This window comes from Ahaetulla prasina, chromosome 1 (assembly GCF_028640845.1).
Source record: "Ahaetulla prasina isolate Xishuangbanna chromosome 1, ASM2864084v1, whole genome shotgun sequence".
Lineage (NCBI taxonomy): Eukaryota > Metazoa > Chordata > Lepidosauria > Squamata > Colubridae > Ahaetulla > Ahaetulla prasina.
Window position 1 is genome coordinate 110,648,772 of NC_080539.1, and position 27,691 is coordinate 110,676,462.

At 40.9% G+C, this 27,691-nt stretch overlaps 1 protein-coding gene across 32 annotated transcripts in view; it reads left to right on the top strand.

Annotated features, from left to right (window-relative positions):
* The window catches only part of TRDN (triadin), a 259,912-nt gene that overhangs the window by 76,383 nt on the left and 155,838 nt on the right, over positions 1–27,691 (top strand). For 31 of the 32 annotated variants that reach the window (XM_058172483.1, XM_058172492.1, XM_058172547.1 and 28 more), the window contains exons 11-13: positions 8,075–8,134; positions 8,794–8,973; positions 16,420–16,479. In XM_058172483.1, coding sequence (XP_058028466.1) covers positions 8,075–8,134; positions 8,794–8,973; positions 16,420–16,479 — 300 coding nt within the window. The remainder of the gene's footprint in view (positions 1–8,074; positions 8,135–8,793; positions 8,974–16,419; positions 16,480–27,691) is intronic. The other variant, XM_058172565.1, reaches the window with a different exon arrangement.

Here is a 27,691-nt window from a genome sequence, read left to right on the forward strand (position 1 = left end):
GATCTATGTGGCGCCTCCATACTCGGTTGTCTTGTAATTCGACCAAGTATGACTTTGGGCCGGTTGCTTTTATTATTTGCCAACTTGGGCCGTCCCCGTAGTTGCGGGCCCACACTCGGTCGCCTATGCCCATTTCCCTTGTTTTGTCTATTTCCCCCTTGTAACCCTCTGGTGTGTAATGGGGACTCAACCGGTCAAGTGGGCACCGAAGTTTCCGTCCCATCAATAATTCGGCTGGGCTTCTGCCTGTAGCAGTGCTTGGGGTTCTGTGCTGAACGGCCAGAAAGAAATCTATCTTTGTTTGCCAGTCCCCTGGCTTGAGCCTGGACAATGCCTCCTTAGCGCTCCGGACGGAACGCTCTGCAAGGCCATTCGACGCAGGGTGGAAAGGCGCAGAGAGGGCATGTCGGATGCCCTCCTCTGCCAAGTATTCTTCGAACTGGGCTGCCGTGAATTGCGGCCCATTGTCGGACACCAGAGTGTCAGGCAACCCGTGGGTTGCGAATAAGTGGCGCAGGGCTGCGATTACTGCCTCGGCCGTAGTGGATTTCATGAGTATGATCTCCAACCATTTAGAGAATGCGTCGACAACCACTAGGAAAGTTTGGCCATGGAAAGGGCCAGCAAAATCAATGTGGATTCTTGACCAGGGCCCTTGGGGTTTTTCCCATTCCCTGACTGGGGCCGTTGGGGGTAGGGGTCTGGACTCTTGGCAAGCCTGGCATTTCCCCACCCTCTCAGCAATCTCTGAGTCCATGAGTGGCCACCACACATAGCTTCTCGCTAGCCCCTTCATCCTGACGATCCCTGGGTGGCCCTCGTGGAGGAGGTCCAGTACCTTTCCCCTTAATTTATCGGGGATTACCACATGATCACCCCATAACAGGCACCCCCCTTGAGCCGAGAGTTCATCCCGTTTTTTAACAAATTCCTTAAAGCGTTCGCCCGGCGCAGCGGGCCACCCTCTTTGTACCCAACCGAGTACAGTCCTTAACATAATGTCCCGGTATGATGCCCGAGCCACTTCCTTAGATGTGACTGGGCCAGAGTCCAAAGAGTCAATAAGCAGGACGGGCGTCCCCGGCGTAGGGTCTTCGATGGCCCCTGGTAGTGGGCATCTGCTTAACGCGTCTGCATGCCCCACTTCTTTTCCTGGTCGATGCTGCAGCTTGTACGAATAAGCGGCTAAGAAAATAGTCCATCGGGTCAAGCGTGGCGAAAGTGCCACAGGCGTTGGGCGGTCGCCAGCCAGTATCCCTAGTAGCGGTCTGTGGTCAGTCACGATTTCAAAATCCCGCCCAAAAACATATTCGTGGAATTTTTTCACCCCTGACACAATGGCTAGTGCTTCTTTATCTAATTGGCTGTAGTTCCTCTCTGGGGAGGACATCGTTCTAGAGTAAAAAGCTATAGGGGCTTCTGTGCCGTTTGGAAGTCTATGGCTGAGTACAGCCCCCACCCCGTAAGGGGAGGCATCGCAAACCAGCACTAGGGGCAAAGTGTTATGATATTGGATGAGCAGGCTGTCACTCGAGAGCAGGTTTTTTACTGCTTCGAAAGCCCTATTTTCCGACTTTCCCCAAGACCAAACAGTATTTTTTCCTAAAAGCCTATGCAGCGGTTCAGCAACGGTCGCTTTGTTTTTTAAAAAAACCGCGTAAAAATTCACTAGCCCCAGGAATGCCTGTAGCTCTGCTTTGTTTTTGGGCGCTGGAGCCTTTCTAATTGCCTTGACCTTGCTCTCAGTGGGGTGAATTCCTTTCTTGTCTATCCGGTAGCCCAAGAATTCGACGGATTCGACCCCTATCTGGCATTTGTTTACCTTGACTTTTAATCCGGCTGTCCGGAAAATGCCCAAAACCTTTCTCAACCGCTCCCCCAATTCCTCTACGTTTTCCCCTGAAATCAAGACATCATCGAAGTAGGGAACTACCCCTGGGAGCCCTTGCAGAAGTCGTTCCATTAGGTTTTGGAACAGCCCTGGTGCCACACTCACCCCAAATTGCAATCGGTACACTTGAAGGCCCCCTGTGCGTTACAATCGTTTGGGCTTCGGCTGTGCGGGCGCTCACGGCAGTTGTTGGTAGGCTTGAGCCAAGTCTAACTTTGCAAAGACTTGCCCTCGCCCCAAAGAGTGCAGCAAATGTTGCACCACGGGAACCGGGTAAGCGCTTTTCTGTAAGGCTTTGTTAAGCGTCGCCTTGTAGTCAGCGCAAATTCTAATTGACCCGTCTGGTTTTATTGGGGTGACGATTGGCGTCTCCCACTTTGCGTGATCGACTGGCACCAAAATCCCCTGATTTATGAGCTTATCTAGCTCCTTGTCAATTTTTGGTTTTAGGGCAAAAGGGACTCTCCTCGCCTTAAGCCTAATGGGAGCTACCTGGGGGTCTAAGTTAAAGGAAATAGGGGTCCCCTTGTACTTGCCCAGGCAGTTCTTGAAGACATCTTCGAACTCGTTAAAGAGAATGTCTTTCAGGTTACAGTCACTTAGGTAGATGCCAGTCACTCCCATGCCCAGGGCACGAAACCAGTCTAGCCCCAACAGACTGGGCAGGGTCCCTTCGACGATCGTGATGGGCAGGGTCTTCTTGTGTGGTCCGTACTCGACTCGGACGGAGGTGGTCCCTCGAACAGGGATGCGATTCCCTTGGTAGTCGTGGACTCGTAGCCGTTGTGCTTGCAGGTGGCGCTTCGCGACTGACGGCAGTGACTTTGCCAAAGTGTCCCAGGACATGATGGTGATCGCTGATCCCGTGTCTACTTCGAGCCGGCACCGTACTCCCTCTATTTTTGGTTTGGTGAAGATCTTCTTCTCCACTCGGGTCGAGGCGTGGCCTATGACCACAGTCGTTTGGTTTGACTCCGCGCCTTTTTTGTTTGAGCCAATCGCGGGTCGCCTTGCCGATTCCGCGCTCTGATTGGCCGATTTGAATTTTCGGCGGGAAGGTTGGGCCGCTCGACAAACTTGAGCTAGGTGCCCTTTCTTCCCGCACCGCCGACATGTCGCGTCCTTAAACTTGCAGCGTTGGCGCTGGTGTTGACCACCGCAGCTTCCGCATTCGTCTCGGTCCCCTTTGTCGCGTTTCTCGGTTCGGCAGACCCCTTCCTCATCTTCACCATCGGATTCGGTCTGAACCTCCTCCTGGTGCACTGGAGTTGGCTTCGCGCTCGCCTTTGGTGGGAGAGGCTTTTGCAGTGTCTCCGCCGCTTGGGTGGACATTTCATGTGCTCTGGCTTCGTCCAGAGCGTTGGCCAGCGTTAGGTTGCTCTTTGCTAGCAGCCGTCGCCGCAAGCGGATGTCTCTGACCCCTCGGATGAGTTGCTCGAGGAGCACCTCGTCTAGGTCGCGGTATCCGCAGTCCTTGGACGCTTTCCTTAGGGCGGCCATGTAGTCACCGATGGATTCGCCCTCCATCTGCCTTCGCTCTCCGAATTCAAACCGCCGACGTATTTGGACGGCGCGCGCCAAGTGGTTTTTTAGTAAGGTCTGTAGAGTTGGCCACGACACCGATTGTAACGGCGTTGGCTCTGCCAGGGCTTCCGCGATATCAATGACCTCCGGACCACAGTGGCTTAAGAAATAAGCCCTTTTGCGGTTATCTGGAACTCCTTGCAGTTCGTTGGCTTCTAGAAAGCTTTCGAAACGGGTCATATACGTTCCCCATTTCTCTTTAGCCGGGTCAAACGGTGCGGGCGGAGTGTAGCTGGCCATCTCCGCTTTTCTGCCCTGTGTTTGCTGGGTTCGGGTCTCTCGTGCTTCAGCTCGGTTCTGGTTTTCCTTAGCCTCGATATCCCACCTTCGTCGCCAGTGTTAGGTTCTGGAAGTAACGAGGCTGGAGACCAGGGTAGTGACAACAGCTCTTTAATATAGGGTGAACCCAGCAACAGGCTGGGGGAAAAACCACTCCTTTTATACAGTTCTACTGGCGGCTTCGTCCAATCAGCAACGTGCTGATTTCCCGCCCAAATATTTAAAGGTACATACAAGAATACATAACAGGGTTCACCATATAGTAAAGAGCTGTTGTCACTATCCTGGTCTCCTGCCTCGTTATTGCCTGAATCTAACAATGTCCGTCCAGGGGTAGATCCCTTCTTGAGCTTTTTATTTTGGATTTTCTTCTCCAAGAACTTGAATGGATGAACTCTGATGAAATACTGTAGGAATGGTTTAACTTTCAAAGAGCAGGTATTCTTTCATTGCCCATATTTGGTTTTTTTATCACCGGATTGCCTGTGAAACTTTAGCATATGACAAAACTATTGTGCACAATTTTTCCTGGGTGGGTGCCTCATTGCAGTCAGAGGCAAGACATTTGCCTATTTGTATCCTACCTTTATTATTTTTATAAATAACTCATGATGATGAACATAGCCAACATACTTTCCTATTGTTCCCACGATAACAATCCTGTGAGGTGAGTTGGGCTGAGAGAGCGTGACTGGCCCAAGGTTACCCAGCCGGTTTTCATGGCTAAGGCAGGACTAGAACTCAACAGTCACCCCTTTCTAGCTTAGTGTCTTAACCACTAGACCAGGGGTGTCCAACTCGCATTGTCACGGTGATGTCATGTGACGTATTGCAACTTTTTCCCCCTTCGCTAAATCGGGTGTGGGTGGAGGCCACGAGTTTGACAGCCCTGCCTTAGACCAACCAATTGGTATTTTCAGAGGTGGTGATGCTGCTGGTGGTTTTCTCCAAAATTAGTGGAAGAGAAAGGTTTATAATAAACATTTTACCTGTGTATCACTTTTTGTTAAGTGAGACTCAGGCTATTTCGGAGGTTGTTTATATTGCTTTGTATGTGAATCTCATCACATCTAAAAATAGAGGCGCACTTTGTGCTCTATTATTTACCACATCAACTTTTTTATTCCTCTATTACTAAGTTCTCTCACTGACAGCTTATTTTACAGCTAGGGGGAAAAAAAAGATGCTGGTATAAGCTGTTCATTAAATTGCCACAGACCTTGTAGGGTAAAAGTTCTAAGGGAGGAAGTTTGCAATTCTTTTTATTGGCATTGTATTTTTAAATAAACTTTGGGATAAAGTACAGAGAAATCTATAGGCTTCTCATTGGTTTCATTTTCTTCACTCTTCATATATGTACAAGGATAGGATAAAACCTACCCTTAAAGTTTTTATATTTAGGTGCTTACTATAAAAGTGTTAACTCTACCTCATATTCCAGTTAAATTGGATATTTTTCACATGTCTACTCAAAAGTAATTTTCACTGAATTCAGTAGGGCTTATTCCAAAGAACGTGGATGCAAGATTGCAGTAATCCTATTGAACTTAATGGAAATGGTTTCTTAGTAGATAACATAAAGTGGCATTTTATGGTATATTTATGATCTTTTCCCTGATTTTTGTGATTTAGAGAGTGCCACTTCTCTTAAAACAAAATAAAACGAAATAAAACTCCAACTTAAACACGAATGACAGCAATCATTTGATTGAATCCTCATTTTAACAAAGTAAAATGTGGGGAAGGATATTTAGGAATGCCAGTAAGGCATTGCGGGGTTATTCTTTATAAATAATGACTTGCACAGAAATGATGCAAATGACACAAATTCTGTCATTTGCATAATGGTGACGTAATGCAAATTATATAAATTATATGTTTTCTGCAGTTTGCAAAGGTAAAATTAGGTTTGCTATATCAGGAACTAGAGCCTCAGGCTCCACCAGGAAATAAACCAATAGGTGTCTAACTTCCCCAATATAAATGGAATATTTCCTAAGGCCTGACTGAGGAAGAAAAATAAATTTATCTGATTTAAGCAGGCCACATCCTAAAGGAAACTGCATTAAAAACATTGCTCTTGAAATTTTATGTCTGTTCTGTTACGAAGAGCACTTGTAACGCTATTCACAGTTGGAGCTGTTCTGGTGTACACTGGTGATAATGGAACTATTATCAAGAGAGATGATTTTGATATTGGTTGTATATTGGAAAATGCTTAAAAAATAAGTCCCAACATTTTGAATTAAACTCAGAAGCCCTAAACAATTGTTTCTGACTTTGGCATTGCTTTACTGTGGCTGAATAGGCTTGTTTTTTTTTTTTAGTGATTCATTGAAACATTAGCGGAGAGGCCATGTGGCACAGTAGTTAAAATACAGTGTTGCAGGCTAATTCTGTTTAGTGCCAGCAGTTCGATTCCCACCAGGTCAAGGTCACTCAGCCTTCTATCCTTCCAAGGTTGCTAAAATGAGGATCCAGATTGTTGGGGGCAATATGCTGACTCTGTAAACCGCTTAGAGAGAGCTATAAAACTCATTATGAAGCGGTATGTAAGCCTAAGTGCTATTGTGGCACCAATTTTATTTGTAAGCTTTCCAGAATGGCTTTGCAGAGTGATAGGGGCAGCATATAAATTTAATACATAAATAAATTGTGTGCAGGTTGTGGTCTCCGAATTGCCTTCAAAGACAGCTCAGGATAAACGGTGTTAAAATAAGCTCTGCAAGGGATCTCCTTCTCTGACAAAGGTTAGAACTTGAAAATTACTCCACTCATTGTGAAATGGAGAAGCAGATCATTACTGTGATCTGCTTCTCCATATTCAGGTAGCAAATTTCTCATCTTCACTACTACAATTCTCCAAGGGCCAAAAATTACTTTATTAACCGTACCTCTATATTCTGTTAATTTGGCTTAATCATGATTAGACTGTAACAGACACTCCTGCATCTTTATTTAGTGATGTAAACTCATTAATGCAAATGTTTTTCTTCCCCACTGCATATGAAAGAGTAGAGATCAAGCAGTGGTGGGATTCAATTTTTTTTATTACCGGTTCTGTGCGTGTGGCTTGGTGGGTGTGGCATGTTTTGGTGGGCGTGGCTTGTTGGGCATGGCAGGGGAAGGATACTGTAAAATCTCCATTCCCTCCCCACTCCAGGGAAAGATTACTGCAAAATCCCCATTTCCTCCCGATCAGCTGGGACTTGGGAGGCAGAGAATAGATGGGGGCCAGCCAGAAGTGGTATTTACTAGTTCTCCGAACTACTCAAAATTTCCGCTACCGGTTTTTCAGAACTGGTCAGAACCTGCTGAATACCACTTTTGAAAGCAAGTGCTTTATAATAAAGGGAGTATGGAGAATGCCCTGAAAAATCCAGCCTCAGGTTATATTTTGTTCCTGAGATGAAGAAGGTAGTCTTGAGACTCATCTATTCTCTCTCATTTAAAACAAGCTTTTGCTTTTCCACAGCTGGAATAACAGTTCCATAATGTTATGCTCCCTTGGTCTTTTCTGCTTCAGTATAAAATATAATACAAATACAGTTTATATTTATTTTGCAAATACATGTTCTTTAGTCAACTAGGAAAAAAAATTGAGGTGATGTTGATGATCTCAGTTCTTCTCTTCTTTGTCTCTCTGAATTGATGGGAATAGTTTTCAGGAGAACTGTACCTTTATGTTTGTTACATCATTCTATAGCTCTGGGAACTCAGATCATTCTTATAGATAAGTTTTCTTTTAAAAATGGAGCACTTGCAAATGATTTGTGTATACGAAGATTATGGAAATAGTGTGATTGTCTGTTGTATCAAATTACTATATTACTCCACAGTTTGTAATTTGCACCAAACATACCAGGAAAATGATCTGTAAATCATCATAAAACAATTACATACATTTATGCCTGCCATTGAAAACCCATTAAAACAAGTGTGTCTTGAGCTATCTATATTGTTAGGTGGCAGATGACTGATGTGATTACATAAGTGTTCTGCATCTCATTCTGCATTTTAAAGGATAATGGAATTAAACAACAAAATTACCTGTAAAAAAAAACCTTTTCAAAGGAATTAAGGATCATGTATCTTAGTACACTTCTCCATATTATAGAAAGTGCTAGTAAAGTAATGTTAATATCTTTAGTGAGGATTACATAAAATTTTGCTATTTAACGCTTTGAATTAAATCCACAATAGCATTCCATATGGAGTACAGGATTCTCAGTTCACATCAATTACTTTTTCTTAAATGAATAAATTAATATTTGTGTTTTATAAATTGAATGGTAAAATAAGATAATTTTCTCATTTTAGTAACAGAAAAAATGAAAACTGAACAGCAAGAAAGGATGGAAAAAAAAGTCATCACAAAAGGTATTTCTTTAGTTATTAATAATATTCAGGAGTGAACTTCCTTAATTTCTTTAATTATATAGCAAGAATGCAGAGGCCAAATCACTGCAGGAGGCTACTAGTAAAATAATGATAAAGCCAGCAGGATTTAAACATCAGTATGAATCACATCAGATATGGAATTTAACTCTCCAAATTTTCAGCAATAACTGTGTATTCTGTGAGTTGAAGTTTACATATCTGGATATGGCCAAGTTGGAAAATCCTTGTCTAAACGTTACTTTATTCTTCTATTGTGCAGAATTTAAATCTAATTTAAAAGATTAATTGTTGTTGTTAAATATTAAGACTTCTAAGATTTGTTTGGATGTGTTACTATTTTGCTATTGTCATGCTATTGTTTTGTTTTACTCAGACAACTAGATAAACAATATTTCATTAAATACAAGCATGTCCTAGTGCAAGTATAAAAAAAAACCTAGGCATTATTCTCTTGAATTAGGTCCTGTTTAAACAGTGTGCTTAAAATAGTTTTCCACTTATGGTTTCCACTTATGGTTAATAATGACACTGTGGTTTTTTAAAACTTCATAAGCTGTACTGAAGATATTTTGAATGCCATATGGCAGGGATTTGTGAAAAAGTGACTTTTGAACCTAAAACATTTATGTTGCATGCAGATAAAAAGAGCATCCAAGTTGAAGAAAAGATAAAAAAAGATGTGAAAGAAAAAAAACCCGAGGCCAAGGCACCTGAAAAACTAAAGACCAAGGAAATCAAAGCAGCGGAAGTTACATCACCAAAAGCCAAGGAAAAAAAGGAGACTGCCCTGGCAGTCAGAGAAAAAATCGATCATGAAGGTAAACAATATCAGGAGGAGGTCACCAAGAAATGCTGAAGTGCAGGAAGGAATTCAGATTCCCCTTTTTAGAAAGAATTCATCCATAATTATGAGGAGGAGGGGGGAGGGATGTCTTGGATCTACTGATGTCTACTTTTTTTGACTAATAATTATTTTAGGAACAAATTTCACTATAAAAGCATTTCCAGCATAAGAAAGATGTGAAATCTCTTAACTTTGTCTAAGGGAAGGAATAGTGACTATTAGGCCCCATCTAGTGATCTTCACATCTTCACATTCTTAAATCTAAGCAGAAAATTTGTCAGGAATTGGAATGAGAAAGGGACGGAGGTAGGCAGAATTTGGGGAACATAGATTTTGAGTTATATGCAATTTATATCTCTTTCTACAATACATGCATTGAATGAGGAAAAAATGGAGGCATGGGGAGGATTGACCTCTCTGAATGCTTTTGACATCATCAGCCAGCCAGCCAATCATTTTGCTGGCTCTTCTGTGAGATGTTTGTTTCTGGAATGTATATTTCTTTTTTTGAATCCATCCATTTATTTCTCATGTACCAGTTTCATGGCTGTTATCAGGTGGGTTAAAATAGGAGTCCCCAACCCACCCCGCCAGCCACGGCCAACTACCATGAGCCAATCAGAACTAGGCTGCGGAAGTGATGGGCGAGTGTGCGCGCAAGAAGTGGGTGAGCGCTTGTGCTCCCTTTCTACCTCATGCGGAACCATCACCTCTCCCTCCCCCACCCACTGGCCCACAAAGGTAGAAAGGTTCGGAAATTTCAGGTTAAAAGAAACATATATGACAAGGGGATAAAATCCAAAACATGATTTTAAAAAGACTTAAGTTACTTTGTTTCACTCTGGTGCCAGTCTCCAAGAGGAATCCCTGAGGGTAAGAGTTCTTATAAATTCTAAAAATGTATCTAGCTCATTAAAAAAAAAAACCACATGCTAGTTGCATGCAATAGGAAACATACAGGTAGGGCACATTTAACATTTGGTTATCAGCTTTAGACTCAATCTGGACTTCTTTCCTTCTCTCTTAGATGGATATTTTTACTTGTCCACTTCCACCCAACACATTCCATTTTTTCATTGCTTTCTCTGCCAAGTGATTTAGTTCTTGCTTGTGGTTCCAGCCAACCATTCTCTTTTTAAAAATATTCCAATTCAAAGGCTCTAATGTTCATTTCCTCATTTTTGTAGTCAGCCAACCAGCTTTTGGTGAGTAGAATGGAGAGTCAATCCTAAATGAGCTGTTTTCAACTTCACTTAAACTTCCCAGCCCTTTGAAATTCCATTCCACATTGGGGGGTTTTTCTTTTTCGTCTTCAAACGTTGACACTCTCCCAAGTCTGCTGATGCTTTTATTTTAAGCACAGATGGTGGCATTTTGAAAACATCAGGATTCACACGGGGAAATGGTAGACAATACAGATATTATTAGCTTTTAGAATGCATCTTTTACAGAATTTTGAAAATTTCATACAAATCTTCAGTTTGAGCTGTTTTCAATTTGAGCCCCCCACCCCCTTTTCTTTTTAGAAGGAGAGGGAAATGAAAGTCTTCCTATTCACCTCCATGCTGTGAAAAAACACTATATTTTAAATTTTATTTATTGTTAGGTCCCCTAATCTGATTTATTTCTTAGAAATTATTAGGATTATCTCTTGAGTAAAAAGGAATGCATGTAACTAAAATGACAGCACTCATCAATTTTTTAAAAAACCTCTTCCTATTCATTTGAAATACTATACAAAATTTTAACATATCTAAGTTAAGAACATTTATGCATCATCTTTAATTTTCAAGTCTCTCTCTCTCCCTCCCTGTCTCTCCCTCTCCCTCTCCCTCTCTCCCTCCCTGTCTCTCTCCCTCCATCCCTCCCTGTCTCTCTCCCTCCCTCCCTCTCCCTCTCCCTCACCCTCTCTCTGTCTCTCTCTCTCCCCATCTCTCTCTCTGGGTTTTTCAGTTTTTTAAAGTTTTGTCAGGCAGGAACAACCAGGCCCACATGTGCAAAGCTTGAGCTAACTACTTTATTATAGTCTGACTATAATACAAGAATCTCCCCAGTCTGGCAGTTCTTTTCTGGGAATAGCCTTCCTCCCTGTCAGTCTGGATGCTTCCTAAAAAGTTCAAATAATTCATCCCCAAATTTGTATTAAAATTCTTGGGCTTTTTGTTTGGGTTTCTATTATTGCATGCATGTTTCTGCATACCTTTCCTGATATTTGTATTTCTCCAACCAATTTCTCATAATATTATGTGTTTATGTGCATATTTATTCCAATAAACACATTTTTGTGCTCATTATTACCTAATATATGCATCTTATGTCTTTTTATTTCCTTGTGAATTTGCATTGCATTCAGAGCAGTGTTAGTTAAAGCCAGAAAGCTTGAAGGGTGTGAATACAGTAATCTATATAAAAATTAAATTGAAAAAAATATATGTCCCAGTTAATTGGACTATGAATATGGATATTATTCTTTACCCATAGCAGATTAGGAAACAAAATCAAAATTTAGATTTAAAACAAAACAAAAAAACTTTGAACCTTAGCATTACTATTCCTTCATATTCGTTTTTCTGACCTGTTCAAGCATTTCTGTCTTTTTGACAGATGTGCCATATAGAAATTGGGAGCACTGGTGGTGAGCTCATATCTGAAGAGATTGCTCTCATTACTCTCTGAATGAGCTCTCAGTTTGAGTAAAATGTACTGAGCTGACAAAGGGCTGATAGGGTTATGGAACGAAGAATGTATGAACTTAATATTTCTTCCTTTGGCAGAGCAACCCTGAGTGCAGGATTGCCCTACAAGCTGCAACCCATCAGAACAAAAATGAAAATTGTGAGATTTCTGCATTTCCCTGCTAGGTCACTTCTGCATAATAAAAAAGAGATTTCCCTGATGTAGATGTAGAGAAAGAGCGGAACATTTGGCTCCTGAACCCTTTCCCAGACATTTTCCATTCCATTACTTCAGATGTTGTGTTTCTCTGAATTTCAGTCGTCAATTTTTTTTTAAAAAAAAATCTATTAATGTTCTTTAAAATCAGCACTTTATGATAAAATATGGTTATATGTGTGTTTATCAGATAATGCCGCTATAAATATTTTATGAGGAAAATATAAACACATATATTTAAATATGAGTTAATGTATGCATTTTGGTGGAAAGCTTTAAAAATATTTTTGGCAGAATGGGTACATGAAAGTTTACACATGAAATAGTGATCAAATATACTGTATTGATTTTTTTGTCATCCCTAGTGGTAATCAGTGTCTGATACAAACTGCAGTGCAGGTACCATAGTTTTACACATTTAGCCAACGGTCCTGGCTCTGCGTTGGAAAAAAAATATTTTATTGATAGCTAGAGTGAGGTGCAGGGGTGAAATCCAGCAGGTTCTGACAGGTTCTGGAGAACCGGTAGTGGAAATTTTGAGTAGTTCGGAGAACCGGCAAATGCCACCTCTGGCTGGCCCCAGAGTGGGGTGGGAATGGAGATTTTGCAGTATCCTTCCCCTGGAGTGGGGTAGGAATGGAGACTTTGCAGTATCTTTTCAAGCCGCGCCCACAAACCACACCACGCCCATCAAGCCACTCCCACAGAACTGGTAGTAAAAAAACAATGGATTTCACCACTGGTGAAACTGGTTGTCTTCAGCATCAGTTTTTTTGCCAATTCCAGTGAAGGACACATCGTAAAGGTGAACAAATATTGGCTGGTTTCACTGCTGTCCCTTCACCCTCCCCCCCCGGATGTAATTCATGGTTTAATAAATTGAAAGATGATTCAATTGAGATATAGAGTGTAAAATTTTGAAACTGATAACTGACACATGTTTGTCATAAGCATAAATCAACCCTTTATCGCAATGCACATGGATTTTTCTGCCTGGATTAAAAAAAAAAAAAGCCAGGAGGTAATGTGAATTTTCCAAAGCTATCCAGAAAGAATGGATGGAAACTGCAGAGCAAAACTAGACAACGTGCAAATTATATAACCATGGCAATTAACTAATTGCCATGGTTATATAATTTGCACGTTGTCTAGTTTTTTTAAAAATAATGTTAAAATATCGGGATTATGTTCGTGCTGTGAGAAACCGAATGTTTTCCCCAAATTCCTTTGATTTTATTTATTTTTTAATTCATTCATCCGGGATCGTGGTTCAATACTGACCTCCATACCCAAGCATTGCCTGCCAAGGAGTATGAGTTTTCAACAACAGAAACGCTGGGGGGAAAGGATTACTTATTCTCTTCCGTACCAGTTGATCATAATGCAGAGTGGCCCTTTGTGTGCTTCCAGGGAAGCCAGGAAAATTGCAGATTGGAGCAGGGGAATACAACCTGTGCGTTATCTAATTTAGACCTCAGTGGAAACCACAGCTGATGTTTTTGTGCATTCCTCTTCCAGATGAATATCAGGTGGCAATTCATAAAGCTTAAAAATCCAGTTCTTTCCAGTGGAATTAGTAGAAAAGCATTGCTAATGGAAATAGTCTGTAAAGAGCCCAGAAAGGCAAACTTGACCTGAATTCTTCAGCAAGAGCCCAACATTTCTAAGGAGAAATTTCCTGACAGTTAGAACAATTAATTAATGGAACAACTTGCCTGCAGAAGTTGTAAATGCTCCAACACTGGAAATTTTTAAGAAAATGTTGGATAACCATTTGTCTGAAATGGTGTAGGGTTTCCTGCCTGGGCAGCGGGTTGGACTAGAAGACCTCCAAGATCCCTTCCAACTCTGTTATTATTATTTTTATTTTCCATCTGTTGAATGTAGTAGCTTTTATTTTGTAGCAGCTGCAGATAAATTAAAATTAAACTTAATATATTTTATTTAATTGAATAAGAAAATAAATTAGAATCGATAAATCATTTTCTGCTGCACAGATTTATCATGCAGTTAATTTTCTTCTGCCTCCAAATGTTTTAATTTTAAATGGTCTGCAAACTCCTTTTATAATTGGATCACAAATGCTGCCCAAAGGAAAGGGAAGATGTTTATTTTTGTGGAGCAGATAACTAAAATTATGCTGAAATGACCACTACAAGCTCTGCCGACAGTCCAATGGCCATTGCTGTTTTCAAAATTGTTACATAGCCTTGCCAGTGACTAGAGACAAGAACTTAGAAGTAATGCAAGGAGCTTGGCCCTGGTGAAAGAAAGAAAAAAAAATGTTTCTGAGACTTGGGGGTAGTAAATTTGAAAGTTGTCTTTCAGTACAAATACTTTGTGCCAAATGGAAATTTATCTTCTGAATGCAAATTCTTTATAGGAGTCGTATAATTACAGAAGTTAATTCTTTTGGATTTATGGACTTATGCATGTATGATTATGTTTCATCAATTCTTTTGCAGATGTCTATTTCGTACATGCAGATTTACCTTGTGTGTGTGTGTGTTTTTTTTTAAATGTGCTTTTTAAAATGAAGATGAGAGCCAGTTTGATGTAGTGGGTAAGGCACCAGGTTAGAAACTGGGAGACTGTGAGTTCTAGCCTGCCTTAGATATGAAGCCAGCTGGGTGACTTCGGGACAGTCCTTCTCAGCCCTAGGGCAGAAGAAGAAGAAGCAGAAGCAGCAGAAGAAACATAGAACATAGAATAATAGAATTGGAAGGGACCTCAGAGATCTTCTGGTCCAACCCCCTGCTCGAGCGGGAGACCCTATACCATTTCAGACAAATGGATGTCCATCTCTCTTTTTGAAAGCTTTCAATGATGAAACACCCGCAACTTCTGAAAGCAAGCTATTCCATTGGTTGAGTGCTCTCACCATTACAAAATTTCTCCTTAGTTCTAGGTTACTTCTCTCCTTGGTTAGCTTCCAACCATTGTTTCAAGACAAAGAAGGAAGAGGAGGAGAAAGAAGAAGAAGAAGAAGAAGAAGAAGAAGAAGAAGAAGAAGAAGAAGAAGAAGAAGAAGAAGAGGAGGAGGAGGAGGAGGAGGAGGAGGAGGAGGAGGAGGAGGAGGAGGAGGAGGAGGAGGGCATTTGACGCACTGGCTTTCATATTTATATACTGTTTCTTTATTAAAATGATTGTATGTAAGCATCCTCTGAAGTGCAATTGACACATAGAATCTTGAGCTTTATTTAACACTTCTTTCTTCATTTTAGCCTATATATAAATTTATCACTGTTTAATTGATAAATTGCATAAATTTGTTGAGGGTAGAGTTCAGTGGTTCTCAGCTTGTGGTCTGTGGACCCCTGGGGGCAGTTGATGTCATCATGGGGGGGGGTCCATGAAGGCTTGAAGAAATGCTATGATTTAAATTTTGATTTAAGTCTTGGGTGGCCTGTAGCCGTGGTTATGGCCACAAAAGGTAAGGGGTCCATGGTGAAGAAAAAGTTGAGAACCACTGGTCTTATTGATCAGGGGTCTCCAACCTTGGTACCTTAAAGACTTGTGGACTTCAACTCCCAGAGTCCCTCAGCCAGCAAAGCTGTTATTGATTGTCTATTTTCACTTGTCCATTGATATTTTTTAATATTTATTATTTTAATGGGAATTCTAGTGCTTTAACAGAAAATGCTCCTGGCGCTGCAATAGGAATTTGTTTTTATCTATTCTCAAAGACCAGTATTGAACAGACAATATTACATTTTCAATTAAAATATCTATGGTTATTAAATCAGTCTTAAAATGAAAATAGTGATTAACAAGAGGATACAGTTGTCCTATAAATAAATGCCAGAAACATTTGGACTACATTGCCTAGTTCAGGAATAGCCCATTTCATGTTGCTAGACTCAAGACACTCAGCTTTACTCCCCATTGAGCAAGATAGCTAGGGCTATTGGAAATAGTGGTTCAGTCATCTCTTAAAGGTCTCACATTGTCTATCCCTTAGTTCTGGGGTCTCCAACCTTTGCTGGCTGGGGGACTCTGGGACCCACAAGTCTTAAAGGGACCAAGGTTGGAGACCCCTGCCTTAGTTAGCTTAACTGTCCATACTGGAAACATTTAGATTACTTAAATGCAAATCCCTCGGTTAGGAAAAAAAAATGAGTTCCAGCAGTTTTTCAACCTGGCATTCTGTACATGATCTGGGATTGCAACTCCCAGCTATTACAGCCTTTTGCTCTGCTGATGAATTTCAGTCCCAACCTTTGTGGAAAGTGACTAATTTGGGAAGGTGGAAGTAGGGAAAAGAACTGGTGATTTGGTCCTCAATATTACCCATGACCTAGAGAGTCCTGGCCATTGGGAACACTATATTTGTGCAGAAAGCCTGAAGGAAATTTCTATGGAAGAATCTTTAAAAAGAAACACCAATGCTATCATTTGTTTCATGGTTACTTCAAGAAATAAAAAGTCATTAAGAGTTCCAGCACAGTACTCTTTTTTTTAATCTTCATTTTTTAAAAAAAATCTAATTATGCCTTATTGCTCTTTTTTCCTCCTTCTATTCTGCCAGATCAATTTGCATTCTGTCGTTATATGATTGACATGTTTGCACACGGGAATTTGTACACAGGTATTTGAAATGAATGCTGTCAATGAAATGTTTGGTTTTTCTCAGAGCTTCTACTATTTTGTGCTCTTCAAATATCTCCCTGTGTGTTTGCGTGTGTGTGTTGTTAAACATGGAAACTGAGAGTGCACAGGTTAAATAAAGCATATTAACAAATGGCTTGATCCGTTAAAGCTTCTAATAAATTTTTCTGTAGTTGCATGCATGTAAGTTAATGTCAATATAAAAAGATGAAATCAGCGGAGATTTGATAAAGAAGGAAGATGCTTTCTTTAGCAGATGGCATACTGATTGTTTGCATGATGCTTTTATGCCATAGGAAAGATAAAATAGTTACTTGAAGTAAGGTTTCGTTGTATTTTCTTAAGATAGTAGAAAGCATCAAAAGACTGACCAAAAAAATCAAAAGCAGGGACAAATATCTCATGAAGATATTTTGAACCAGTTGGAGTTTTTAGGATAGAAAAAAAGTGATTTTGGGGTGTGTGTGTTGGGTTTATACTGGTATGTAACCACCAAAAACAAAAAAACCAAAACCAAAACTTCCAGGACCATAGATAAATTTTCCTTTCTATAAGTTTGCCAAAGCTTTCTGACCATAACTGATGATAATTAACATCATGTCATCAATTTTGAGGTGGATAACAGGTGAAAAAATTGTACTCAAATCCAAAAAGTAGAAATATAACATTTTTAAAAATCCAAAAGAAACATCCAAATATTTTTCCCCAAATCCAGTCCGTCCGTCCCCCCTCACCATCTACTTTGCAGGTCTGAAGCTTGTGACATGGTGATCATAAGAATATGGTTATTTCTGAAAAAATGAGTATGGCGACTTGCTAAAATATTTTAGGAAACTAATTATAGTCAAGAAAAATTATGAATTAATATAAAGTGTGTGAAACTTGAAAGACATTCAAATCCTCTATGTAATAAATGTAGTGATTAGGTAGGCTGCCTTTGGATCATGAATAACAGCTCATTTTTTTCCACTGATCTTGATGAGATTCAAGGTTCTTCTACTTTTAGGGAAAGGGATATAATTACCAATGCCACTTAACCCTCAGATTCATAGAGTTAGTTGACCATGGGAATTAGGTAACCATAACCACATCCACTTCCTTTTCTGATATGGCACCTCTTTCCATATCTTTTCTTAGCATGCCATTTTCAAAACAAGCAGAAATGAATGTTTTTCTGAGTATTGCCAGTTAATAAACCAAGAATATAAATGTATTGCTTTCTTACCTGGGCATTTTAAAGGGAGTTGCTAATGCTAAAAAAATCCTACAGAAATCTCTCTAAAGTATGTTTCTCAGTATTATAGAGGGCACCAATTTATTTAATTCGACTATAAATAAAGGTCTGTTGACATAACCATTTACATGGTTTGTGTGGGAGGGCTATGCATGTTTTATAAACATAGAATTTGAGAAAATTAACCAAGCAATTAATCATGATGTGGTTATGGTTACCTAATTCCCACGGTCAACTAACTCTATGAATCTGAGGGTTAATTGTCCCTTCTGACTTCTGTTATTAAGGCAAAGACCTAGATTGGCCCACAGAAATGTAACCTTATAGAACCATAAAGGTGGAAGGGACTACTGTGGTCATATGGTTCAATCTCTTGCCTCTCTATAGCCTTTGTGGCCATTTTGATCTTTATCCTCACTCAATTCTAATGGGTTTGAAAAAAGGAACAGAAATAGAAAGGAATTATTCCTTCTAACTTTGTCAGTAGCAACACCACCATCAATCATTGTGTCATCACAATTGAAGAAGGAGAAGAAAAACAGGAAATGGGCAATAGGTAACAGCCTTCTGGCCTTCTTGCAGTAGCTGCATACTACTGCATAGTAATCCTGAATAGTGTGCTGTTATGTTGCTGCTGCACAAAATTGAGGTAATAGTCTCTGTATTGCTTACATTTCAAAAGCAAGTGAATGTGCTTTGGTAGAGGTCATTCATTAGATTCCAAAATGTAAATGATAATAACAGATCACAGTAAAGGGAAATGTTTTTCATGGATTTTATAGAATTTCATATGCTGCCATGTACATAATTTAGGTTACTCTTTAGAATTCTTGTGAGCTCTAACTGAAGAATATATATTCCTATTTTTGCATTCAGCAAATATAATTTCACTTTATGATGGCCGGTTATGTGTGGAAAATTTTTTCCTCTGTACTTCTATATGCAAGGGGTTTTGTAATATGTATAATAATGTGCAGAACTGAGGAAAAAGGATACTTCATCTTTTACAGTGTTTAGCAAGAATAAAATGAAAACTGGACACTATTATTGCTTTCCCCCCCCGAATAACAATAATATTTTCGATTCAAAGTGTTATTTCATACATATACCCAATCAAGAACTAATCTGAGATGTGAGGATCCACAAACAGGTTTCTCAGTGCAAGACAGTTCTATCCAAAAACACTGAGCTGAATCAGATGTTCATTCTGTAGCCCTCGTCATCTTGGACAAGGCTTACCCAGGAAAATTTTCAATTACTGCTTATGTTTGCTAGTAGCCATCCCATTAAGTTACTTGAAATGTTTCCCATATTTATCCCATTCTCCTGCAATCTATAAAAAGTTTAATATGCCAAAAAATGAATACTTAGCTTCTGGGATTGCAACTTTTCAACTTTCCTACACATAGATCTGCTTTGACGCATTGATCTAGACTAGACTGAAATCTCGTTTATACCCACTCAAGAGTAAGTTTCACTCAGTTTAATAGGACTTATTCCAAGGTAAATTAATATTTCAGCCATTACAGGTAGTCCTCGACTTACGACCACAGTTGAGCCCAAAATTTATGTTGTTAAGTGAAACATTTAAGTAAGTTAAGTGAGTTTTGCCTCATTTTACGACCATAGTTGCTACAACTGTAAAGTGAATCACCGTAGTTGATAAGTTAGTAATGTGGTTTTATGTGAATCTGGCTTCCCCTTAGATTTTACAATTACGTTCTGAGTTTCTGGTAAAAAGTTCAAGTCGACTTTTGGCTGTTATAGCTGAAATATATAGGAAAGGAAGTGTCATAGATAAGAGTTCCTCAATTTTGCTGGCCTTACGGACTGGCAGGGAGGGACAGGAAATTCTGTTCCCCCTGCCAGTCCGTGATGAAATTCTGTTCTGCATGAAATTCTGTTCTGCATGAGCAGTGGTCAGGCGAATGCGCAGCTTCATTTGTGTGAGCGGCGGGCACGCACGCCCACCTCTCACACAAATGGAGCATGCTCGCATGCGCGCACTTGCTCCTCATGCAAGTAGGGATACACACACTTGCCCACCACTTCTGTGGCGCGGTTCTGAATGGCTCAGGGCGGTTGTGGGTCACGACCTGGGGATTGGGTACCCCTATCATAGATGACATATTAAATGCCATTCAGTCATGAAATTAGCAGGTATGTTTGGACTGTTCACACTCTCACAGTTTAACATAGCTCACACAGTTGTTGTGAAGAAAAGATAAAGAGGGGGGAAGACTCTATCTTGAGTCCCCAGACCTAAAACATATATCTATGAAATACCCTTTGGCTATAGTCTGCACAGCATGTGGCTTATAACCAAAAATTATGCTTTACACTATCCTAATTAAACTAATTAGAATCCTTTACAATGAAAGCAAGTAAAAATATTAAATCATGTTCAATGGGTGCATGGCTTCTTTCAGATCAAAATTCTCACCCCTAAAGTCAATGAGTTCAAGATCTGGAGACAGGGTTTCAGGACTTTCAATGGATAAAACAATTTCCTTCTTAAAAATTGACCACCATCCCAAAAAAAAGAGGGCCCCCAAAAAAGAGGCCCTGTGGTTGATGGCTGGTTGCTGTCAGGATGCCATTTTAACAGTTGTGATATTTATATTTAATTATCAAATTTGTAATTTTTTTATTTATGGCATAAACTAACCAACAAATGAACATTATACAAAAGCCAATTAAAATTATTAAATGTAAATAAAAACAAGGGGACCAAAGGGAGTACAGGACCGTAAAAAAAGGAGCTGGAGTGTTTACAAAATATCACATATCACTGCCCATGTTACTGCATTTTGCACCAGGGCAGCCCCATGTGATGGCGGAGTTGTTAGAGTGCAGTAAGTCAGGCAACTTCTGCTGATCACTGGCTGCCAGCAGTTTGGCAGTTCAGGTCTTATCAGGTTGACTCAGTCTTCAATCCCTCTGAGGTCAGTAAAAATGAGGACACAGATTGTTGGGGGCAATATGCTGACTCTAAACCACTTAGAGAAGGCTGTAAAGCACTGTGAAGTGGTATATAAGTCTAAGTGCTATTGCTATTGCTATGTAGAATGCATTAAAGTAATCCATTTGGGGGGTGACCAGGGAATGAGTGACTGTGAGCAAAACCCCATAATCCAGGAATGGCCACACAACTAGCACATAACACAAAGATACACAAAGGGAGGAGAAATTCAAAACGAATGGAGAAATTATGTGAATACACATAAATGTCTCTGATTTAGCAATCAGATGTGGAAAACATCTGAAACGAATTTACAGATAGCAACGAATGAGCCTAAGCATAACTAAAATAGAACTACTCTCCTTCTGCTACTCAACTACTATTAACTTCCTTTAATTATGCACCATGCTTTAATTATGTGTCTGTGGGGAATTTTAAAAAATTCTAAGTATGGAGGGAGCAATATTCATTAAGACCACAGTACATGGGGAGGGGAAGTGTAATTCTAACAAAATTACCCTCATGCTGTAATTAGCAACAGGGAAACAAGTTCTCACTAGTGTCACTGGGAACCTTTTCTAGTTTTAATTTTACTGCTTGGAGTAGTTTTTATCAGGATAATGACTGGAGAAGAAGGGTTACATTTCTCTTCCCCCTATCCAGATTAATTTTTTTAATTTCCTGAATTGCTTGAAAGACACTGAATTAACTCAATCACTGTTGCTCAGCCTATTCTACCTAGGAGATTGCAATGAAGATAAAATATTGGTCATATTATCTGGGCACCATGGAGGAAAGATAGGATAAATATTGCTAATTGCACATTAATAAAGAGGGATAACAAGGAAATGATTTGCTTTGCAATTTAGTGCAATGTTATTGAATTCTGTTCCATTGAACCATTATGTGAAATGTGTTTTTAGTTTGGTATTTGCTTTCCTGAATTGTATTATGCTTTTCTCAAAGAAAAGTTATGTACAAGAATCTACATGCATATTCTATGTCTATTTAGTTTTCAGCTGAGCAGGCAACCCACCCTTAATAATCAACGTCATCCAGTATTAATGGCAAAAATTATATATATATTAGATACCATAGTTTGCTTTATGAACAATTGTGTATAAAACTGCACATGTGACAATGAATCCAATGAAAATGCACACAAATCTTCAGGTTTTTTTTAAATTCTAAACTGAAGTCTAACTAGCATTTAGAATGGGGAAAGGAGAAATAGGAGGAAGAATTGAAAATACTTCTGCAGAAAATGGTTTGAAGAGATCAAGAGATGAAGAGATTTGTGAATTGAAGGAATCCATGAATATCCAAATCAATTGAACTATGTTTCTGCTATAGTCAAAAAAATATATAATCCTTTGAAAATAAAGGTATAATCCTACTCCAGTTAGACACAATAGCTAACATCCATTTAAACACATTTATGTAGATAGTTTGGCCTGAATGCAGTATGTCACTGCCAAGCCTATATTTTGCATGTTAAAAAAACATGGCCACTACATTGTAAAGACTTATAGAAAACAAGATTAGAAAAAGCTTAGCCGGAGAACTTGTAGAGTCATAGCCACTTAAAATACTAAGTAGGCATGCTGTTTTTAAAAAGTAACATTTCCTTCAAGTTAAGCTCAGCTTCATAGACATGTTCATATACGTTGTGCTAGATGGATTTTTCAGCTTCCAAACTCCAGGAATTCCTGGTGATTTAAGTCCATCCCGCTTATCTTCTGAACCAGAAAAACCAGATCACAAGGTGTCTAACACAATATAAAGTCCTTCTATGCACTATGATAGTGATGGTGAACCTTTTAAGCACAAAGTGCCCAAACTGGAATGCGCACACATGCATGCATGCCAGACTGCTGGAAACTCGATGACCAGCCAGCTGAGCTGGGGTGACGGCGCACCTGCCCACAGAGAGGGCTCTGAGCTGGGGCAATGGCACATGTGCCCACAAAGAGGGCTCTGCGTGCCATAGGTTTGCCATCACAGCATTATGATCTCGAGGTTTATGATTTCAGTAATGCTTACCCTTCTTAATCAAGTCATTTTGGAATGATACAAAATACCAGTAACATCCATAGAATTTGCCTTAAAGAGGTTTCTTGAGAGATCATGCTTGAAGATTTCCTTTATAAAAAAAAATAGTTAGGTAACACATACTAAATATTTTGATGATAAAATTTTAATCACCTGAGCAACAAATAGATTTTTAAATTATTATCATTCATCTTGTGTGTGTTTGTTTATATAGGTGTGTGTTTATGCAAGCTTCTATTGACATTAACCCTCTGTCAAAAATAATTGTGGTATAGCGATAGTAAGAGTGGAAGGACATCCTATTATCTTTCTCTGGTCAATAGCTAATCTATTAGATTTTATAAGCATGTAAATGATTAATTGCACTGGTGCTTATTATTGCTCACTAGACATATTATAGTCTCCCCACAGGACAAACTGACCTCATGGTATCCTGTAGTGTGCGAGATATCAGCAAGACTATTTTCATTAAGCATTTTGATTACAAACTGTGTGTAGCACTCTGTTGCAATTGGAATTGTATCTAATCCCCTGCTTCTGAAGATAGCTGTAATAATGGAATCTCATTATTAATGAAAACTCTACTTTTAAGCCAGCAGTGTTTACAGCAAACCAAGATGGTGCCATTGATTTTATTACACAAAGACTTCCACTGTATCCTGATAGCTGATAGATGCATGTAATTCACAGCATTTAGGTGATGATCTCCCTATGCACATATTGTCATTTGTTGCCCCTATTCCTCAAGGTTCCCTACAAACAAATAAGAAATATATAGTTGAGTAAAAAGCTGGACTTGGAAGTTTTGCCAGACTATTGGATCATTATTTAAATTTACACAACCTTTGGGGTTGTTAGCCATTTTATTTTTCTAATGAATGTTCTCTCACACAGAGAATTAATGAATATGTTCAATAATTTTTTTACAGTAAGACAGTTATTTGCAATGACATTGAGAATGCCCTATTTCCTAATAAAACAGTAATTAATAAACAGTTACTGCTCTTTTCTTTTTCCTGCTGTTTTTCATGGTAGCAAAAGCTGCCTTATTTCTATAATGTTATGTGTATTTATTGTACACGCTCATTCTCAAATCACTCTAGGGAAAGTATCTGCAGGCATGAATTAGTTCTATTATGTTATAATTGCAAATAGTGGTAACAAGGTCTTTTATTTGACTTCCACCGGGCCTTAACTTTCTGTATCTTTACCCTGGTTTTCTTCTTAACTCCTTAACTTCCTACTGTTGGAAAATTGGTTTAGGTTAACCTTGGGCATTTCCTTTGCCTTCTTGTCCTTATTGGTTTTTTTGTCTTCATGATTTGCCAATTCATACACCTTTACACCTAGCTATTCTTCTATCCTGACTATGACTCCTTGAGTTTGCTTTCAGTCAAAAAAGGCACGTTCACATAAAAGGAAGAATAACATGTCTTTTGCTTTAGTTTTGTCCTGTTGGTTAAGCAAGTTCTGGAGATTATAGAATGATAATGCCGAAAATAAAAATTTCAACAAAAAGATTAGTATTATTGGCCAAGATTTTCCCCAGATCAGCGACCCCTCTTTACAGAAAATGTTCTCATTTGCTATTGACTAATATATTGTAATTTACAAAATTAGAATCCAGGGAAAACTTTTAAGATGGCTTATCTTGTGTTTTAAGCATTCAAAGCAAATGAGACAGGAGAAGAATGTTATTTAAAATTACGTAGTGATGAGGTGCTGGAAAATATGAGTTATAAAAAGAGACGAATGTGAAATTGTTTTCTAAGAAAATGGGCTGTTTCCTGAAAAATGATTCAGCCTGTTCTTAGAAAAATCTCTGGGCCACTTTTGAATTTATTCGGTACATCACACTTTTTCAAAATATAATGTATAAATGAATCACATTATTTTTTCTGGTAAAACTTTACAAACATACAACATGTAAAACATTTGCAGACACAAGATGCAAATACACGTACATGCCCTGCTCCTGTCTTCGTTTCCCTTTTGGAGACAGGAAGAGCATGCTGAAAGCCACTTAATGGTTCCTCTTGCAATTTCTTAACCCCAATTCTCACAATTTTTCAGTCATCTGCTTCTACCTAGACCTGTTCCAGACATTTGGGCAGCATTTCCAAAGCAGAACTGAATGGATTCAACTTGCTGCAAGTGGGAGGCAAGAGAAGGAAAGTTACCCATTATAATGCAACATCTGAAATCTCAGCTATCAGATAGATACTTATATTCAAGATTTTAATTTCAGACTAACCCCAATCCTCTCCTAGTTATAAAAGGCAGGGAGAGAAAAACGTATGAGGTTTGCTGAGCTGCAATGTTTGAAATGTACAGTTCCTACATTTTAATATGCTGAGGTACTCTTATTTTTATTTATTTATTTATTTATTTAATCATATTTATATACCGCCCTATCTCCCGAAGGACTCAGGGCGGTTCACAGGCGCTTAAAAACACATAAATACAGAATAAAAACAATTAAAAAACTTATTTTAAAGCCCGTTAATTAAAATATACAAATAAAACCCAATTAAAACCCATAAGTTTAAAATCTAGCTCAGTCCTGCACAATTAAATAAGTATGTTTTAAGCCCGCGGCGGAAGGTCCGAAGGTCCGGAAGCTGACGGAGTCCGGGGGGTAGTTCGTTCCAAAGGGTGGGAGCCCCCACAGAGAAGGCCCTTCCCCTGGGTGTCGCCAGACGACATTGCCTCGCTGACGGCACCCTGAGGAGACCCTCTCTGTGAGAGCGCACGGGTCGGTGAGAGGTATTCGGTAGCAGTAGCGGTCCCGTAAATAACCCGGCCCAATGCCATGGAGCGCTTTAAAGGTGGTCACCAAAACCTTGAAGCGCACCCGGAAGGCCACAGGTAGCCAGTGCAGTCTGCGCAGGATGGGTGTTATACGGGAGCCACGAGGGGCTCCATCTATCACCCGCACAGCCGCATTCTGGACTAACTGCAGCCTCCGGATGCCCTTCAAGGGGAGCCCCATGTAGAGAGCATTGCAGTAATCCAGGCGAGACGTCACGAGTGCGTGAGTGACCGTGCATAGGGCATCCTGGTCCAGAAAGGGGCGCAACTGGCGTACCAGGCGAACCTGGTAGAACGCTCTCCTGGAGACAGCCGTCAAATGATCTTCTAGAGACAGCCGTTCGTCCAGGAGGACGCCTAAGTTGCGGACCCTCTCCATCGGGGCCAATGACTCGCCACCGATGGTCAGCCGCGGATTAAGCTGACTGTACCAGGATGCCGGCATCCACAGCCACTCTGTCTTGGCGGGATTGAGCTTGAGCCTGTTTCTCCCCATCCAGACCCGTACGGCCTCCAGACACTGGGACAGCACTTCGATAGCTTCGTTGGGGTGGTCCGGTGTAGAAAAGTACAGCTGGGTGCCATCCGCATACAGCTGGTACTTCACACCGAACCCACTGTTGATCTCACCCAGCGGCTTCATGTAGATGTTAAACAGAAGGGGCGAGAGGATCGACCCCTGCGGGACCCCACAAGTGAGGCGCCTCGGGGCCGACCTCTGCCCCCTGTCAACACAGACTGCGACCGGTCGGAGAGATAGGAGGAGAACCACCGATAAACGGTGCCTCCCACTCCCAATCCTCCAACCGCGCAGCAGGATACCATGGTCGATGGTATCGAAAGCCGCTGAGAGGTCTAATAGGACCAGGGCAGAGGAGCAACCCCTATCCCTGGCCCTCCAGAGATCATCCACCAACGCGACCAAAGCCGTCTCCGTGCTGTAACCGGGCCGGAAACCGGACTGGAACGGGTCTAGATAGACAGCTTCATCCAGGTGCAAGGGGAACTGATATGCCACCATATTTCTACAACCTTCGCCGCAGAAGGTTGGAGACCGGACGATAATTACCTAAAACAGCCGGGTCCAGGAAGGCTTCTTAAGGAGGGCCTCACCACCGCCTCTTTCAAGGCGGCCGGAAGACACCTCCACCAAAGAAGCGATCGAATCGCCTGGAGCCAGCCTCGTGTGACCTCCCGAGTGGCCAGCACCAGCCAGGAGGGGCACGGGTCCAGTAAACATGTGGTGGCATTCAGCCTACCCAGCAACCTGTCCATGTCCTCAGGAGCCACAGGGTCAAATTCATCCCAAACAATATCGCCAAGACCACCCTCGAGCATCTCACCCGCATCACCGCAATCTTGGTCCAAGCCATCCCGGTTGAACGATTTTATCGATAGATAACCGTTAAACTCCTCAGCACGCCCCTGCAACGGGTCATCCCGCTCCCCTGATGTAGGAGGGAGCGAGTCACCCAAACAGGGCGGCTGGGCGGTTATCTGCCGATGCAATGAGGGAGGAGGCGAGCTACGCCGCTTCCTCAATGCCACTAGGTAAGTCCTAGTATAGGACTTCACTAGTGTCCGATCAGCTTCGAGCGGCTAGACCTCCAGGAACTCTCTAGGCGTCTTCTCCGGCGCTTCATCCCTCTCAGCTCCTCGGAGAACCAAGGAGCCGGTTGGGACCTGCGCCGGGTCAGAGGCCGCAAAGGCACGACACGGTCTAAGGCCCCCGCCGCGGCCCGTTCCCAGGCCGCCACAAGTTCCTCAGCCGAGCCGTGAGCCAGACCCTCAGGAAACGGCCCAAGCTCCGTCCGGAACCCATCAGGGTCCATCAGGCGCCTGGGGCGGAACCAACGTGTCAGCTCCGCCTCCCTGCGGTGGTGAATGGCGGTCAGAAAGTCTAGGCGAAGAAGAGAGTGATCTGACCATGACAAAGGTTATACAGGCCTTCCTGAGGAAATAGGCTTATAACTAGGTAATGCTACCCACTTGTCCTTTCTCCATATTCCTGTTGGTCAGAAGGTTTGGTCATCAAATACTGGAGGCAGAAAAAAAAGTAGGCAAGATAGGTTTCAGGCTGTAGGGTGTCTTGTGGCATCATTGCTTAAGTACTTACGAGACCGCCTGCTGTTA